The sequence below is a fragment of the Notolepis coatsorum genome, assembly GCF_963971535.1.
Source record: "Notolepis coatsorum genome assembly, chromosome: 8".
NCBI lineage: Eukaryota > Metazoa > Chordata > Actinopteri > Aulopiformes > Paralepididae > Notolepis > Notolepis coatsorum.
This window is the reverse complement of record NC_140172.1, coordinates 44,264,941-44,283,513: the sequence shown is the minus strand read 5'-3', so window position 1 is coordinate 44,283,513 and position 18,573 is coordinate 44,264,941. Positions and strand designations below refer to the sequence as shown.

Sequence of the window (18,573 nt, the reverse complement as noted above, 5' to 3'; positions counted from 1 at the left end):
AAACAGGAACAAGTTGCAGTCACAAGCTGACGACATGTAATTTGCATAAATTAGGAACAGTAGCGGACCTAGTATGCTTCCTTGTGGAACACCACAGCTCACTGTGAGGGGGGGGGGGGATAGGGTACCGTTTACCTCCACCATCTGCTCTCTCCCCTCCAGGTAGGATTGCATCCAGCTCACTGATAGACTATCAAAACCAATTGCTTTTAGCTTGTCAATCAGAATGGTGTGATTGACAGTGTCGAAGGCCTTTTGTAGGTCCAGCATGACCATGCCGCAGTATTTGCCCGTGTCCACCTCTTGTTTGATGTGGTCGTTTAAAGGATGGCTTAGAGTAGACGACAGAGTAGGCCTACAGCAACTTGCAATGGGCCTGGTCTACAAGATACACTACACGACCAAGGTACCCATGTACATGTCAAAATACTTCCCAAAGATCAGTGAATACCACGATCACAACACCAGAGGGAGCTCCACAAATCATGTTAAACCCAGATTCGGCTCAAACAAGGGACTAAACACGTTTAGCAATTATGCTTGATTGATTGATTGAATTGATTGAAAAGTTTATTAACAGATTGCAGAATGGGTACAGTACAGTACAGCTCAATACATACAATTGTTAAGAGGATGCAGACCTGAGAAAGACTTTCGTCTTGTTTCCATCAGGGTCCCCCATTTTCAATTCATCATATGACACACATGACATACAGATAGACAGTACTGCTACATCTATACATTTATGACATACCAGATGTTCAAATACAGTACTGTTTGTGATACTAAAAAAATCCAGAAGAAGAGTATATACATTTGACATAGAAACTGTGCATTGGGGGAGGTTGGGTAGGTGGGGTGTGGCTGTACATTGGAGGTGGGGGGGGGGGGGGGGGGGGGTTGGGTAGGGGGGACACACACTGTACATTGGAATACTGACATACATTTGACATAGAAACTGTACATTGGAGGAGGTTGGGTAGGTGGGGTGGGGTTGGGTGGGGCTGTACATTGGAATACTGACAAAGCCATGCTTGGTCTTTATTGTACAACTGGGTTAGGACATTTGTAGGGGCCAGTTTTGAATTGCAGTCTCCCGTAGGTGTTCTTTGAGAGTGTTTTTGAAGGTGGGTAGTGATTTACATTCCTTTACAGCTTTGGGTAGGGCCACATCAATGTGGAACGCCCTACCCAAAGCTGTAAAGGAATGTGAATCACTACCCACTTTCAAAAACACTCTCAAAGAACACCTACAGGAGACTGCAATTCGAAACTGGCCCCTGCAAATGTCCTAATCCAACCCCCTCCAATGTACAGTAAATGACCAAGTCAATATGTAAATTTTTGTCAATATTCCAATGTACAGTGTCCCCCACCCACCCCCTACCCCTGATGTAAACAAGACGAAAGTCTTTCTCTGGTCTGCAATCTGTTAATAACGTTTTCAATCAATCAATCAAAACAATTCTCTCAGAAGATCTCATTGTGTATCTTAAACAAAACCCGGAACATTTTAAGAGATTGCATTTTATATGATTGCACAGCAGTTTAAGTACATTATTATTGCACAGTCTTATTCTAGACATACTACACGTTTATTCAGTAGTCAGTCTTCTACAGACAGTGTCGACATATCTGATCAATTTACGTCTACACTTTCGTTGATGAGCAAATATAAACGGAATAGCTCTTAATAATGTTGAAATAATGCACGCAGTTCATTTCATGGATGGAAACAAAAGCAAAACATAATTTTGTGTTCACTCAAAGCTATAATTTGACATATTTCAATTCATTCTTGAATCTGTCGTTCTCGGTTCTCGGTCTGTCTTCTCGAAAGAGAAGAGCAAGATGGCGGCGCCCGGTAAACAGTAAGTCAAATGCAAATGTGTAAACGTTATTGTGATTAGCCTATATTTTATTAAAAGTAGCTAACGTTAGCGGATAGCTAGCTACTATTTAGATGTCTTGACCTGTCTGGTGGAGAAATGGCAGGCAGTGTGCTATTGAGCAGAAAGTTCTAACGTATATAGGTCTGGTTATGTAAACATCCATTCTGGATGTGGGCAGTGTAGCTAGCTGTTTTACACACATTTATTATTTAACCCAATCGTGTCAATAAAATAGTTGTAACCTTACTGGAAACAGAATAATCCAAACCGAATGTTTCTTATCTTTCCAAGCTACATTTTACAAAAAGATTGCCTACGCCAAAAAGCTGCAAAAGACAAAAGAAAGAATAACCACCAAAAGCCAAACTTCAGATCTAACTGCTATCCTGAAATGATGCCACTGCAACAGACGACCCCTATCATTTAACAACATACCATAGCATTTAGAAGAAAATAAGTACAGTACAACAAGTACAGTGTTGCTCGAAAGCACGTGATTGATTGATTGATTGATTGATTGAATAGTTTATTAACAGATTGCAGAATGGGTACAGTACAGCTCAATACATACAATTGTTAAGGGGATGCAGACCAGAGAAAGACTTTCGTCTTGTTTGCATCAGGGTCCCCCATTTTCAATTCATCATAACATATATGACATACATGACATACCCTGATGTAAATAAGACGAAAGTCTTTCTCTGGTCTGCATCCCCTTAACAATTGTATGTATTGAGCTGTACTGTACTGTACCCATTCTGCAATCTGTTAATAAACTTTTCAATCAATCAATCAAACAGATAGACAGTAGGGCCTACTGCTACATCTATTGATTGATGTGGCATAATAGCGAAACGTGTTTAGTCCCTTGTTTGAGCCGAATCTGGGTTTTTGAACACTTTAGATCTTTTTTTTGGTCGTGTTCTGTATATTGTGTGTTCAGGTTATTCTTTTTTTGTACTTGTGTTGTTTTTTATCTTGTACGCCTGACTGCAAGTCAAGTTTCCCATCTGGGATAACTGAACTGAACTGAACAGATTTCCGGCCTAGAAACTGAAGAAGTTGGTCTTGAGTGTGTTTTTGTTCTTTGTTCTCTCCAGGTACGGGCTGGTCTTGTCCCAGAAGAAAGGCACATCCAAGTCAGTAGCCCCACTGAGACCCTGTGTGTTTGGAGATGACTCTGATGATGAGGTAGGTAGCCATGGCATTCAAATTCTTACCTTCAGGACAGAAGACTACTGTCGTTCTCAAAGTTTTACCAGATTGATTGATTGAAAAGTTTATTAACAGATTGCAGAATGGGTACAGTACAGTACAGCTCAATACATACAATTGTTAAGGGGATGCAGACCAGAGAAAGACTTTCGTCTTTCATTTTAAAATTTAAATTCATCATCAGCCACTAGGGCTTTCAAGTCAAAGTCTTTATTCATCAGACATGCATCATACATTAGTTAGTACAATAGCAGTGAAATATTCCTTCTGCTAACCCCCCCCCCCTTTTTTTTTGTGCAAGTATCAAAGAAAATATGGAGATTATATGTGTTTTTCTTCAGTCATGACATGCTTTATCAGGGGGTGTATCTTGGATGGGGATGGATTGATGTGTGGTGTGTTTGTGTTTGGGGGACTGGCTGTTCCGGGGGTGGTCCACATGCTTTCGAGCAACACTGTACTTATTGTACTTATTTTACAAGTACAGTTCTGCTCACATGCTTTCGAGCAACACTGTACTTATTGTACTTATTTTATGCCTACTCTTATGTCTGCACTTTCTACATTGCACTACTTTTATTGTCTTGTTTTATACCTATTCTTATGTCTGCACTTTATGCATTGCTTTTATTCTGTCAACTGTATGCAAATGTTATACCTATGTTCATTTTATGCTATTTGCCGTGAAGCACTTTGAGCTGCAATCCATGTATGAAAGGTGCTATATAAATAAAGTTATTATTATTATTATTATTATTATTATTATTATTATTATTATTATTATTATTATTATTATTATTATTATAAGGGATAAAAGATAGAACTTTAAAAGGAAACTCCATATTACTGTCCTTGACTAAATCAACCCATAGTCGACTAATCGTTATAGGACTTTGTTGATTATTCCTTTTTCCCCACACCTCTAAATGTCATTGTGTAGAAGGACCTCTTTAAATTTAGAGCTGAACGGAGATGTAGGCTACTGTCTGTTTTTTAGGAGATAACTCATTCAGCATGGAGGGAAAAGCATGGAAAATGAACTTGACAAATATATCGATCAACAAATTGACCAAATAATGGATTAAGAGGGCCCTACCAGCCACTGTATACTGTATTTGCCAGCATTTTTCTGCAAGTGAAATATACTGTATGTGTCAGTAGCAGGCTACAGGCCAGACAGACTGACTGACTGGTGTTGTGATTGTGTTCCCCAGATGGCGGTCGGGGAGAGTCTGCAGAAAGAAGCTGTGAAGAAGAAAATGATGAAGCAGGTAAGATGAGGGATACAATATGGGAGTTGCTTTACAGTGGAAACACAGTGGAAGCACCTGATGTGCCGTGAAGTGCCGGGAACAGCAGTCAAATCAAATCTATTTGTATAGCCCGAAATCACAACGAATAATGAAGATAAGGAACAACTCCCTAAAACCTAGCAATAGGGGAAAAACTGGGAGGAACCGACACCCCATCAGGGTGTCGGTGATATGGTGTTGCTATGGATGATAGATGGATGGAGAATAGAACAAGCGAATAATTGGTATGTATATGCATATATACATGTAATATAAACACATATACATCCATACATAGTAGCAATAGTATCTACAGTATTTAAGAACATTAAAAACATTTAAATAATAATAGAACTAAGAACAAAAAAGCATAGGAATCGAGGGGCTGGGTAGCGTAGTGGACTAAGCACTCGCCTACCACCGCAGAGACTCTGGGATCTAATCCAGTCAGCGGTACCTCCGGCTTGGTCAGTCGTCCCTACTAACACAATTGGCAGTGTTAGCGGGTGGGAAGCTGGTGGGGTATGTGTCCTAGTCGTTGTAAACTTCGACTCTGAAACTACTGGTTGGTCGGGGCAATGTGGGGGAAATGGCGTGAACCTCCACAGGCGGTACGTTCCCCCAGTGAAACTCCTCGCTGTCAGGTGAAAAGAAGCGTCTGGCGACTCCACATGTATCGGAGGAGGCATGTGGTAGTTCTACACCCTCCATGTGGTAGTTCTGCCAAGGGAATTGGCATAACGATTTTTTTTTTTTAGAAAAGCATAGGAATACAGGCGCTGGTATGAAAAATAAGATGATGGCCCAAGGTCACTCTCCCCAGGGGGCAGCAGAAGAACCACTCTGATCCAGTTGAAGTAGAGCGGGCCTGGTTAGACGCTGTAGGTCAAACCCAGGATGGCTTCCTTTTGCCGCCCATGTTAAGAGGACTGTTCAGACCTGTCACGGCCGGCTCGCGGGCTGCAGCAGATTGGACATGTACCAGGTTAAAAAAACAGATAAACCAACCTTCTTTTACTATTATGCACTCTGGTACTAAGGAATCGACCGTGCCTATATTACTACCTACTAGGGATGGGTACCGAATTCGGTACTTTTGAGGTACCGAACCGAAACACGTCGGTACTACCGAGTATCGATTCAAGTGAGATACAGAATTTATTTTTATTTTTATTTTTTTTACCTTTTTTATTTTCATGTCAACGTTCACACGCACAATATATGCTTACCTAGGATTTGACTTGATTCAACAACAAAGCAGTCGGAGCAGTGGCAAGCCGAAAACTGTCGAAATTGTAGTTATTTGAAGTTTGGATTTTTTTTTCATGACTGAGGTAGGTAAATTAAATTTATTGAGACTAAAGTACCGAAAAAAGGTACCGTTGGGTACCGGTATCGATTCACAGGTACCGGTACCGTATCGGTTCAAATGTGAAAGGTACCCATCCCTACTACCTACTATGCTAATATATATATACTACTTCTATATGCACTCAAGACTATATTCAGATTCAGATTCCTTTATTAAGCCATTTGTGTAAACACAGGAAATTGCTGTGGCATTACAGTGTGTGCATTTTTTCCCTTTCACAATAACAGACACAGGACAAAAACAGTGCAGTGGAAGATGAATAAGTTAAATAAATTGCAGTTTCAGTTCAGACCAGTGCAGCATTATGCCGGTGTCACTTGGGGGCACCCAAGTTTAACACTGTTTGACGAACAATATCACTTACCCTTAGCTGCCTTAGCTCAACCCTTAGCTGAATTGTAAATGGTAAATGAGTTGTACCCTTCCTGACTTGTTGTACAGAACTTGTAAGTTGCTTTGGATCAGCTAAATGTCAGAATAACAGTAAATGTTAATTTTGGTTAGATTGTTGTGGTGAGGAGGATGGAAAGCAGAAGACGAGAAGAGAGAGAGGGGGGGGGGTTGTTGAAGAGCTAGTGGAGAGACAGAGAGATGGTTACAAAGCTCTTGATTTTAACCCATGATAAAGATCAGCCTGTGATTATAAAAGAGCAGCAGCAGACACGCTACTGGTGTGAACAACCAGGCTACTGCTCACACGAGAATTTACCTTTTGTATCTTTTCAACCATGGTCTGCTCCCACCATGAAATCCTGTCATAATATTGATTATACAGTATATATCTTTGCTTCTGTCCCTGTCTCTTTTTCTCTCTCGTTCTCTCATTCTTTCTCTCTCTCTGTCCATGTCTCTCTCTCCCTCGTTCTCTCCCCCCCCCCACTCTCTCTCTCTCGCTCTCTCTCTCTCTCTCTCTCATGTGGCCCTGCAACAGACTCGTCTAGAGATGCAGAAAGCCTTGGAACAGGACAGCACTGTGTATGACTACGATGCCGTGTACGACGACATTCAAAACAAGAGGCTGGAGACCAGCAAGAAGGTTCTCGGAGGGGCAGACAAAAAGGTAACTCAACCACGGCCCAAAAGATACACCTGATAATAGAGCGGATTATTAATTTGACTGATATTGCAATTGCGATATTATTTGTGATATTAGGATGATAATTTTTGCATGTGGAACATGAAAATGATCTTGGTGTGATTTTCGCTGGGATCTGTACCAAACCAAGATGTTTTCTTAAAGGACCATACCAGTCTAATTTTGACTTCTCACCATTACTGGAGATTGCCCCTGTCTTTAAAGTTTAAACACATGTTGTGTTTGTAGGTGTATACAGTCTTTTTTCCGGCTGATATCAGCTTACCTTACTAAACACCATTCAAACTGACATTGATGATGAAAAGAGGTGGAAAATACTCCACGAGACTTGAAAGTTGCCAGGCATGTGTAATTGTCAATACACACTATGTCCAGCAGGGGGCACTTTTATTACACCTACTAGTAGATTCAAGATTCAAGAGGTTTATTTATCACATACATACCAGGGCATACAGTGAAATGCGGTTGGCCATGCCCGCTTCGATTGTGCAAGAATACAATAGTAAATAAAATAAGTAGATGATGATAAAGTAGACATAAAATAGACATGATAAAATAGACATGTTAATAAATCCTGAGATAATTGCAATACAATGTTGAGCTACGACTTAAAGGCACTGGTCCTATGTACACTACAATACAATATACAGTTTTACTTCTTTTTTCCTTTTTACTTAAATTTTTATTTTCAGTTTCTTGATTTACAAAACAAACATCCACGTACAACATTACAATTGGCGGTCAAAATTATAAAAGACAGTACAATACAATTAGACAGATAAGAACTAAAAGATATAGCTGATAGTAGAAAAATAATATCAAAATCAAATGAAGAGTTGACCTAAAATAAATTAACTAAAGAAAAAGAAAAAAAAGATATAAAAGAATAAAGTGACATGGGTTCTTTGGTACCTTCATAGTTTATTTTCATTTCGATTTCTATTTCTCTTGTCTCCTTTTTCACTCTCCTGTGATGTTGTTTCTTTTCTTCCTATACTCTTCCCACAGTTGTACTTCTATGTCCCTATGCTATTACTAACTATACTATACAATAATCACAACAAGTTATTTTATTAAAGTGTCCTTTCCCCCACCCATCACCCCATCACCCCAATCATCACACACATAATAAACCTCTCCATAAAACAGGGACACGTCCCCAAGGACTTCAAAATTGCTAGGGTGACCCCTCTGCACAAAAAGGGCAGCAAATTAGACCCAGGCAACTACCGCCCTGTTTCTATTCTCACCTCCATCTCGAAAGTCATGGAAAAAATAGTCTACGAACAGGTCGAAAAGTACCTAGCGGAAAAAAATCTAATCTACGAATTCCAATCTGGGCTTCAGAACATCCCACTCCACTGACACATGCCTTCTCTATTTGAATGACCACATCAAACAAGAGGTGGACGCAGGCAAATACTGCGGCATGGTCATGCTGGACCTACAAAAGGCCTTTGACACGGTCAATCACTCCATTCTGATTGACAAGCTAAAAGCAATTGGTTTTGATAGTCTATCAGTGAGCTGGATGCAATCCTACCTTGAGGGGAGGGAACAGATGGTGGAGGTAAACGGTACCCTATCCCCCCCTCTCACAGTGAGCTGTGGTGTTCCACAAGGAAGCATACTAGGACCGCTACTGTTCCTAATTTATGCAAATGACATGTCGTCAGCTTGTGACTGCAACTTGTTCCTGTTTGCGGACGACTCAGCCCTGCTGGTCTCTGACAAGAACAAGTTACAGGTTGAAAAAACCCTCAGCTCGGAACTAGGCAGAATCTGCATATGGCTCGCTGATAACAAACTATCATTACACATGGGCAAAACAGAGTCCATTCTCTTCGGTTCAAATAACAAACTCAGCAAGACCGACGGCTTCTCAGTTACAGTGGGTGACAATATTGTCACAAGGAAAGATGAAATTACCTACCTGGGTTCCATCCTAGAGGCTAATCTCTCCTGTGACAAAATGGCATCCAATGTAATAAAAAAAGTCAACCAACGAACTCGATTCTTGTACCGGATCTCCTCTCTGGTAAACAAGAATACCCTGAAGACTCTGGCAGGAGCACTCATTCAGGGGTACTACGACTATGCTTGCACCTCATGGTACCAAAGCACCTCAAAGGCGCTAAAAACAAAATTACAAACATCTCAAAACAAACTGGTCAGACTACTGCTTGACCTTACTCCTAGAACCCACCTCACCCCTGCCCACTTTGACAACCTAGGATGGCTTAGAGTAGATGACAGAGTACAGCAACTTGCAATGGGCCTGGTCTACAAGATACACTACACGACCAAGGTACCCATGTACATGGCAAAATACTTCCCAAAGGTCAGTGAATACCACGATCACAACACCAGAGGGAGCTCCACAAATCATGTTAAACCCAGATTCGGCTCAAATAAGGGACTAAACACGTTTCGCAATTATGCCACATCAATGTGGAACGCCCTACCCAAAGCTGTAAAGGAATGTGGATCACTACCCACTTTCAAAACCTCTCTCAAGAGACACCTACGGGAGACTGCAATTCAACACTGGCCCCTGTAAATATCCTAACCCAACCCCCTCCAATGTACAGTCATTTACCTAGTATGGTTTTGTCAATAGTCCAATGTACAATTTTGTTTGTTTGTACAGAGTCTCCCCCCCCTCAATGTACAGTTTTGCTTGTCTATACAGTGTGCCCCCCCCCCCCCCCCCCCCCCCCAACCACCTCCAATGTAAATTACCCAGTATGGTTGTCAATATCCCAGTGTACCCAACCCCCCCCACCCAACCTCCTCCAATGTACAGTTTCTACGTCAAATGTATATACTCCCTTTTCTTGACTCCTTCTGTATCACAAACAGTACTGTATTTGCAAATCTGGTATGTCATAAATGTATAGATGTAGCAGTACTGACTATCTGTATGTCATGTATGTCATATATGTCCTGATGAATTGAAAATGGGGGACCCTGGTGGAAACAAGACGAAAGTCTTTCTCTGGTCTGCATCCCCTTAACAATTGTGTGTATTGAGCTGTACTGTATTGTACCCATTCTGCAATCTGTTAATAAAGTTTTCAATCAATTCAATCAAAACCCCCCTTTTTTTTGTGTATTTTCCCTTCCTAGTACTATGGTCCATAGAGTTGGATGTAAATGAACATGGGCTGCCCCCTCATTGTTGATTAAAATGATTAGTCGACCCAAGACTTTGTTAGTCGATTAGTCGATTTTTATATATCTTTTTTTTATTATTATATCTTGAAAAAGCCCATCTCTAGTAAGGAGGAGGTTTAGAGGTGCTTTTGTTTTGCATTACATGTGGAGGAAAAAAGAAAAAAAACTGACAGATTTGTCTGTTAAATGAACTAATCGATTAGATGGCAAAATACTTGACTATTATTATTCAACTAAGAATGTATTTAGTCGAGAACAAAATTAACTGTGAGCCTATATCAATTTAGTGTTCTTTCCACCTTGTACAATACAAGACTACAAAGTCAATGTCACTAACCTTTGCATAGGGCTGACGACCCTTATGCCTGTATATTTTCCCCAACGGAGTTTCACTTCCGCGTTCGGTTTGCGCGATCTGATTGGCCACTGACGTTTCTCTCAGCGTTACTCCTAACAAACTGGTTAAGCTTGGCGACTCTTTCGAAGTGGCTCTCTTTCGAAGTTGGTTAAAGGGGCTATGTACTGCTATTCCTAGCACTATTTGGGCAACTTTACACAATTCCTGTTAGTCTATTGAAGACATCTGTAAGGTTTTTTTCAAAAAAATGCATTGTTTTATATTTCTAATCAAGTACTCAAAACCATCATTTTCCAGCTTCAAGATTTCAGGCTGTTATGGCCTGGCTCCGCCCATAAGCACTTTGAGTGACAGTCAGCCCACACAGTCTGCTACTGGTAGATCAGGGTCCCCCATTTTCAATTCATCATATGACACACACGACATACAGATAGACAGTACTGCTACATCTATACATTTATGACATACCAGATTTTCAAATACAGTACTGTTTGTGATACTAAAAAAATCCAGAAAAAGAGTGTATATACATTTAACATAGAAACTGTGCATTGGAGGAGGTTGGGTAGGTGGGGTGGGGCTGTACATTGGAGGTGGGGGGGGGGGGGGGTTGGGTAGGGGGGGGACACTGTACATTGGAATACTGACATACATTTGACATAGAAACTGTACATTGGAGGAGGTTGGGTAGGTGGGGTGGGGTTGGGTGGGGCTGTACATTGGAGGTGGGGGGGGGGGTTGGGTACATTGGAATACTGACAAAGCCATGCTTGGACTGAGAGAGATAGAGAGAGATAGAGAGAGATAGGGGGGGTGGGAGAGAGAGAGAGAGAGAGAGAGAGCGAAACCCGACACCTCTGCACACACTGGAGAGTAGGAGGGAGAGAGAGAGAGAGAGAGAGAGAGAGAGGGGGGGGTGGGAGAGAGAGAGAGAGAGAGAGAGCGAAACCCGACACCTCTGCAGTGCACACACTCGCGTGTGCCGCGCAGCAAGTGTGTGTGTGTGTGTCCCCCCCCCCCCCCCCCCCAAGTGCCCCCTCTCTCTCCATCTCTCTCTCCCTCCAGAGCGCACGGGCCCCACTCCGCCTCGCAGCATTGAGGAAGTGGCTTCTTCCACTCGCTGTCTAGTCTAGGTAGAATGGGGGCGGGCATTAGCTCCAACCACAGAGCCAATCGCATCACCCAGCGGCCGTATGACGTATATCAGCCGTTCAAATCAAAATGGCCTGATTTACTGGAGGAGGAAAGGGGCTGAGCTCAATCAGAGCAATCCGCCAATAGGTATTTAGACACTAAAACACATTGATACGAACTCCTATTACTATAATACAATGCTAGAGACTGAAAAATGACATTTATAGTACATGTCACCTTTAAGGTTAGGGTTAAGGTTAGGGTTAGTTGGTTAAGGTTAGGGTTAAGGTTAGGGTTAGTTGGTTATGGTTAAGGTTAGGGTTAGTTGGTTAAGGTTAGGGTTAGTTGGTTAAGGTTAGGGTTAGTTGGTTAGGGTTAGTTGGTTAAGGTTAGGGTTAAGGTTACGGTTAGTTGGTTACGGTTAAGGTTAGGGTTAGTTGGTTAAGGTTAGGGTTAGTTGGTTAAGGTTAGGGTTAGGGTAACAGCCTGCTGGCGCGATTGTTAGGAGTAACGCGATTGGCGCTGAAAAAAACTTCAGTGGCCAATCAGATCGCGCAAACCGAACGCGGAAGTGAAACTCCGTTGGGTAAAATATACACGCGACCCTTATACTTTGTGGCACATGATGCAAATGGCCTAGACTGAACTCCATCTCTTATTTGCCATGCATAGAATCCCAAAATATTGTAGATGGTATTATTTGAGTTAAAGGGGAACTATCTTACTATTTCTTTCACTATTTTGGCAATTTTACACAATTCCTGTGAGTCTATGGAACACATCTGTAAGGTAAAAAAATATATTATAATAATAATAATTAAAAAAATCGTTGTTTTGTATTTCTAATCAAGTACTGTAGAGCAGCACTTTCTCCCCTTACAAAAACCAAGCTGTTTTTGGCTGGGCTCCGCCCATACACGCAATGCGCTTTGAGTGACAGACAGTCACCCACCTGCACTGGCAGATACCTTTCTTTGGGGGAGAGAGAGAGAGATAGAGAGGGATTCATTAATTTCGCCGCAGGGGGGCGTCAGCGAGCGAGTCAAATCAGAATGGCTTGGTTCAGTCGGGGAGGACCTTGTCTCATCTGAACTGGAGGAATGCGCCCAAAAATAGAATTTGTGACATAGACAGTGTTGGTACAACCCCACATTGCTAGAAAACAATGCTAAACACTGGAAAAGGCCATTTATAAGATAGTTCCCCTTTAAAATAAATCTAACCAACCTGTTATTGGGATACGCTGTCTGGCTGGCAGTTGCACCCGTGGCTGTCATCATGCAGAAGAATTCATAGTATTCTCATGACAGGTCAGATTCAGATTATTTATTGTCACGTCATTGTATACTGTTACAGCGTAGAGGCGTGACATGCTTTTTGTATTTTGCTCCTCTGCCTTGCAGCAGCATTTACAATAAATTGGTACAAAAAAAGAAAGCAATAAAAATAGCAGCATAAGCAACAATAAAATAGCACTAATTTTTACAACACAATAACCACAGTGTGGGTGCAAAGTGTCAATAACAATCACTGCATGGGTGTATTGTGTGCAAATCAGCATCAGAAACCGCAATAAAACAGCACTAGGTTACAATACCACAGTCCCAGGCAGGTATTGGGACATTGGTGAGCCTGTTGTGCACATGTTCTGTTTCCACTAGAGTCCATTTAGTAAGTAAGTAGCCATCCTGCTAGATGCAGGGGAGTTAAGAAAAAACAAATCTTTGTAGTGATTGTCTGTATCCCAACTGAATACACATCTAGTACACATCACTCAGCCCAGTAACAAATAAAAACAAAAGTATTAAAACCAGATTGAATACACATCTAGTACACATCACTCAGCCCAGTGAACAATAAAAACTAAGTATTACAACCAGATTCAGATTCCTTTAAAGGGGACATGTACTATAAATGTCATTTTTCAGTCTCTAGCATTGTATTATAGTAATAGGAGTTAGTATCAATGTGTTTTAGTGTCTAAATACCATATTGGCGGATTGCTCTGATTCAGCTCAGATAATTTCCTTCTCCAGTAAATTAGGCCATCCTGATTTGAAGGCCTGAATGACGTTACTCAGGCTCTGGGTAGCAGACAGTGATGTGATTGGCTCTGTGGTTGTAGCTAATGCCCGCCCACAATCTACATAGACTGACTGTACACAGCGAGTGGAAACCACTTCCTCATACTCTGCATGCACTAGTCTGGAGGGAGAGAGAGAGAGAGAGAGATAGAGAGCAATCAGGAGCACTTGGGGGGGGGCGGGACCTGCCGGTCGGAGGTCTGCGCGACACACACCTCCGAACGGGAGAGTGATAGAAAGAAAAAAAAACCCTCTCTCTCTCTCTCTCTCTCTCTCTCTGTCTACCAGTCGCAGACTGTGTGGACTGACTGTCACTCAAAGTGCTTATGGGCGGGGCCATAACAGCCTGAAATCTTGAAGCTGAAAAATGATAATTTTTTTGAAGAAAAAAGGTACAGATGTCTTCAATACACTCACAGGAATTGTGTAAAGTTGCCCAAATAGTGCTAGGAATAGCAGTACATGTCCCCTTTAATGTCTCTTCTTCTGGTTCTATTCTTCATACTATACATGCAGAGCGCGTTCTTCACATGCAATTTAATTAATTAATTAATTATAAATGAATAAACTCATCAGAAGAACAGTTGTTCCCCAGACCTCTTGGCAAGAGACAGAGGCCCAGTGACTCCTTTGTCATCTCCCCCACCTGCCATATAGACGGTTGAGGAATACATACAAAACTACATAAATCATATCCCAACAGCAGTTTGATCAGGTAGCAATCCCTGGGACAAACTCTTGGATGAACTCTTGTGACATAAGAGCAAGATGGCCACCGTGTGAATATGGTCAATGGCCTAATGAATATAAATGTGTTTTGGTCTCACCATTTGAGGGTTTCTGCTGCAGACCAAAAAACAGGTTACTTCGTTTTCCTCACATTTATTATTTCTTTTACAGCCAAAGTACATCAACCAACTGTTGAAAGCGGTAGAGGACAGAAAGAAGGAGCAGGAACGGAGAGATGACCGGAAGATCCAGAAGGAGAGGGAGGCAGAGGGAGAGCAGTTTGCAGACAAGGAGGCATACGTCACCTCCGCCTACAAACTGAAACTGCAGGAGCGGATAGAGGAGAAGGAGAAAGAGAAGAGAGAGGCGGCAATGGAAGGTTTGTCCTTTGACCCTTTTTTTTCTCTCAACAGTCAGGTCAATTCCCAATCTCAAACCCTGCCCTCTTTTCTTGATCCTCCACTCACAACTGTTGCTGTCCAAGGGAACAAGTTTGTCCGAGGGAAGCAACAGTTGTGACTGGAGGATCAAGAAAAAGGGCGGAGCTTGAGATAGATCATTTAAGATACTGGGTGACAATACCATGCAAAATATATAGTATATATATTCTGATACCAATACCAGTATCGGTTATTGGCCCGATTCCAGGCTAAACTACTTGTACTCTGTATCAATGGAAGAGAAATGGCCAATGATATTTAATGATGTTGAAATTATGTTTATCTTTCAGTTACATTAGATAATACAACGGGAGGTTGGGATTTTATTAGATTAAAACTAAATTATATAACTGTCTGAATACGAATGCTTTCCCACACAATTTTCTACAGAATATAGTAGCAGCTAAAAAAAAGAAAGGGTCAATATCGATCACCTATTCTTTTCGGTTTCGGCAAGCACACAAAACAAAGTACTCGTAGTGTTGGTACCGCATTGATGTTTGGTGTGTGTGTGTGCATGTCTGTCTGTCCAGCTGCCCTGGATGTGAAGAAACAGAAGGACCTGAGTGGCTTCTACAGACACCTGCTGAACCAGGCCGTAGGAGAGGAGGCCATACCGGACCGCTCTGCAGACAAGTCAGTCCACAGTTCTGTTATGTCCCATTCCATTCGTCATGTAATGTATCTATTTTTTATTAAAAAGAAAATTGGCGTGAAGCACCTCATAGACGCACAATGTCACTAACTCAAGTCACTCAGTGACTCAACTGTTAGCCACTCTGTTCACATTTGACTCATGAGAGTCTGCCCTCATGCTTTTGCATTTATTAAACCATGTGTCCTTGTGTTGTATGGTCATTGAGGTGTGTAGGCTACTGTATGTTCTGTGTTTGACCTGTTAAGGTGGGGTGGGCAGGGGGTATGGGGGCATCAAGACTGGGTATGCATTCCATCTGTGTTGTTTGATACAAGTAATACATAACTTCTGTTGTATAAGCACCTGCTCACATTCACCCACCCATGTACATAACCACACTTCGTTAAAAGTGTATTCCAGGCGGTCAGGTGGCGTAGCGGAGATTGCGTTCGTCACCAACGCGTGTTCGAATCCAGCTCCCGGCGTTGTCACCAGCTTGGCTGGCCGTTCACACTAATACAATTGGCAGTATTAGGGGGTGGGGAAAGCTGGCGGGTGGGTCCTGGGCGTTGTCGACAGCGACCCCTACAGTTCGGTCGGGGCGCCTGCTCAGCGAGGGTAGGATCTGGAGAGAGGTAGTGCGGCCTCCCACACGTTACACTCTCCCAGTGAGAATCTGCGCGGCCAGGCTGGCTGCACATGCGTCGGAGGAAAGCATGTGACAGTCTCCGGCCTCTCGGACCAACAGTAGGGGAAAGTGCGCAACAACCAGGAAGGGGGTTGGGAATTGGCATAACGACTAACAGTGGGATGGGAGGAAAAAAATCGGAAAAAGGAGGGGGGAAAAGATAATCAATAAAAAAAAAAAAAAAATGTGTATTCCAAGCTGTTACCTAGATCTCTCCCCTGTGTACTTTCCACAGAAACCAAAGCTCAAAGGTGTCCGAGGCTGCAGAGAGGACGTCTCCCCGTCCCTCGCCCGACCCCCGTGACCACGTCGCTGGTTCCCATAGCGACGACAGCGAGGAGGGGCAGGACCAGCAGAAGTCTGGGTTCAGCAAACCTGGGCCTGGCGCCACCAACCCCAAGCGCCACTACAGACAGAGGTCGTCTTCGACGGGAAGCGACGGCGACAAGGAAAAGGCTAAGGAGAGAGACCGAGAGAAGAAGAGCCACAGAGAGCGCGAGAGAGAGCGAGACAGGGATAGAGGGAGGAATCGAGAGAGAGAGCGAGAGAGGGACGACGGCCACGGAGGAAGGAGAGATCACACAGACAGGAGGAAAGAGAGGGATAGACAGAGGGACCGGGAAGATGACAGGAGCAGAGGGAGGAGGGACGTGGAGAGGGACGAAAGGCACGGAAAGAGAGAGAGGAGTCCTAAAGAACGAGAGGGGGATAAGAACAGGGAAAGAGGAAAGAGGAGAGTGGAGGAGGACAAAGGGAAGGAGAAAGGGAAGGAGCCAGGAAAGGAGCCAGGAAAGGAGCCAGGAAAGGAGCCAGAGAAGGAGCCAGAGAAGGAGCCAGAGAAGGAGCCAGGAAAGGAGCAAGCGAAGGAGCCAGGGAAGGAGACAGAGAAGGAGCCAGGGAAGGAGCCAGGGAAGGAGACAGAGAAGGAGCCAGGGAAGGCATTGAATACAGAAGAGAAGGAGCCAGGGAAGGAGCCAGGGAAGGAGACAGAGAAGGAGCCAGGGAAGGCATTGAATACAGAAGAGGAACCGGATGCAGAGAGGAAGGAGAAGCCAAGTGAGGAGGGCGAGGGAAAGGGGGAGAAAGGAGAAGAGGAGAAAGTGAACAAGTTCGTCAAGCGTAGCAGCGAGCAGACGGTGAGCTCGGCGAGAGATCGTTACCTGGCGAGACAGACCGCGCGCTCAGCCAGCAAGGCCTACATTGAGAAGGAGGAAGACTCTGAAGATCCTATCGGGAGTGTGTTTACCAATTTCTGAAGCAGTTTTATTCTTAGCCTGCATTTGAAATTCTCTTCTTATCTCACTAAACCGTTAAAACAACAATTGGTCTAAAGGCCAATGTTAGGAAAAACTTTGATTTTGACCCTTCTTTAGACTGTTGTTTTACCAATAGATGGCTAATGGGCATTCAAATATTTGCTGGGAGATGAGTGTCCAGTGCAGCCAGTTTGACCATTTCGAAAGTGACTGATTTAAAGCTGCACCAGGTCGTTTAGCGAAGAGAAAATCACCTCTACAGTAATTAGTCACGAATGCTTGAATATTGTTTAGAATCCTGAGGCTGACACAAATCCAAAAAAGAATCCTTTGAAAAAGTTAACCAACTTAGAGGGTGCTTTGTATGGTAACGGTGGTGGGAGGTAGGTGCACCACAGCCAAACACATCATTTCTAGTTTCAAACAGTGCTCCAAGGATCCAGTTTCTCTCTTTACATTTTTTTTTACTAAAGATATATCATACTGCATTTGGACTTTTCAGAGGTTAATTTCCCCTCCCTAAAACGAACGACCTGGTGCACCTTTAATGGATATGTGGTAGTAATACACATAACAGCATATTCACATTTATTAAATTTCATTTATTAAAACCACAGACTCACTGAAAGCGGCCAGACTCAAACAGGAATGTGTCTGTTTGACTCATCCACTGCCTGGACACATCTACTGACAAATATACTGCATGGGAAGAACTTTGTTTCGTCTTTGAATGAGTGATGCATGATTAATTTGTGATGAATTCATTTGGAATGACTGAGTGCTGACCTGAGGAGTGTTGATGAATAAACCAATAAATCAAGTAGATAATGTGGATGAGTGAATAGCTGAAAGAGTAAGCAGCATTGCTTCTATGGCATGAAGAGTGGATATGTGATGTGTGTATGAACCAAGGGTCTTGTGTTATGATTTTCGGGTTTTTTTTGTTAAGGTTTTGTATTTTCTTGCCATAATAAAATATTTTCTGTTTCACAGTTTTTCTTGCGTTCTCTTTCTTTTATTTCATTTTGCAGTGACTGTAAGGTAATGTGACCAAACATTGCCTGCTGTTATGTTTTTTTGTTCGCTTTGATAGGGGCAATCTGTTGGTAAGAGTGCTTTTACCTCAACACTATACTGAGACATGCTGACAGCCTGACCCAAACCATAACCCTCACCAGACTGTTACTTTAAACTAACCATAAC

At 42.7% G+C, this 18,573-nt stretch overlaps 1 protein-coding gene across 1 annotated transcript; it reads left to right on the top strand.

Annotated features, from left to right (window-relative positions):
• Positions 1 to 1,644: 1,644 nt before the first annotated feature.
• On the top strand, positions 1,645 to 18,365 carry nsrp1 (nuclear speckle splicing regulatory protein 1). The gene is made up of 7 exons (XM_084319671.1): positions 1,645 to 1,871; positions 2,993 to 3,083; positions 4,322 to 4,378; positions 6,703 to 6,831; positions 14,521 to 14,728; positions 15,323 to 15,425; positions 16,350 to 18,365. Exons 1-7 carry the CDS (start codon positions 1,852 to 1,854, stop codon positions 17,368 to 17,370), a joined length of 1,629 nt encoding a protein of 542 aa, XP_084175797.1. The 5' UTR covers positions 1,645 to 1,851; the 3' UTR covers positions 17,371 to 18,365.
• Positions 18,366 to 18,573: the final 208 nt, after the last annotated feature.

What these genes read in the sequence shown, in the direction of transcription:
- nsrp1 (XM_084319671.1), top strand. Translation starts at nt 1,852, where the DNA reads ATGGCGGCGCCCGGTAAACA. An exon ending in ATGGCGGCGCCCGGTAAACA is followed by an intron (nt 1,872 to 2,992) that starts GTAAGTCAAATG and finishes TGTTCTCTCCAG; the next exon opens with GTACGGGCTGGTCTTGTCCC. An exon ending in AGAAGAAAATGATGAAGCAG is followed by an intron (nt 4,379 to 6,702) that starts GTAAGATGAGGG and finishes GCCCTGCAACAG; the next exon opens with ACTCGTCTAGAGATGCAGAA.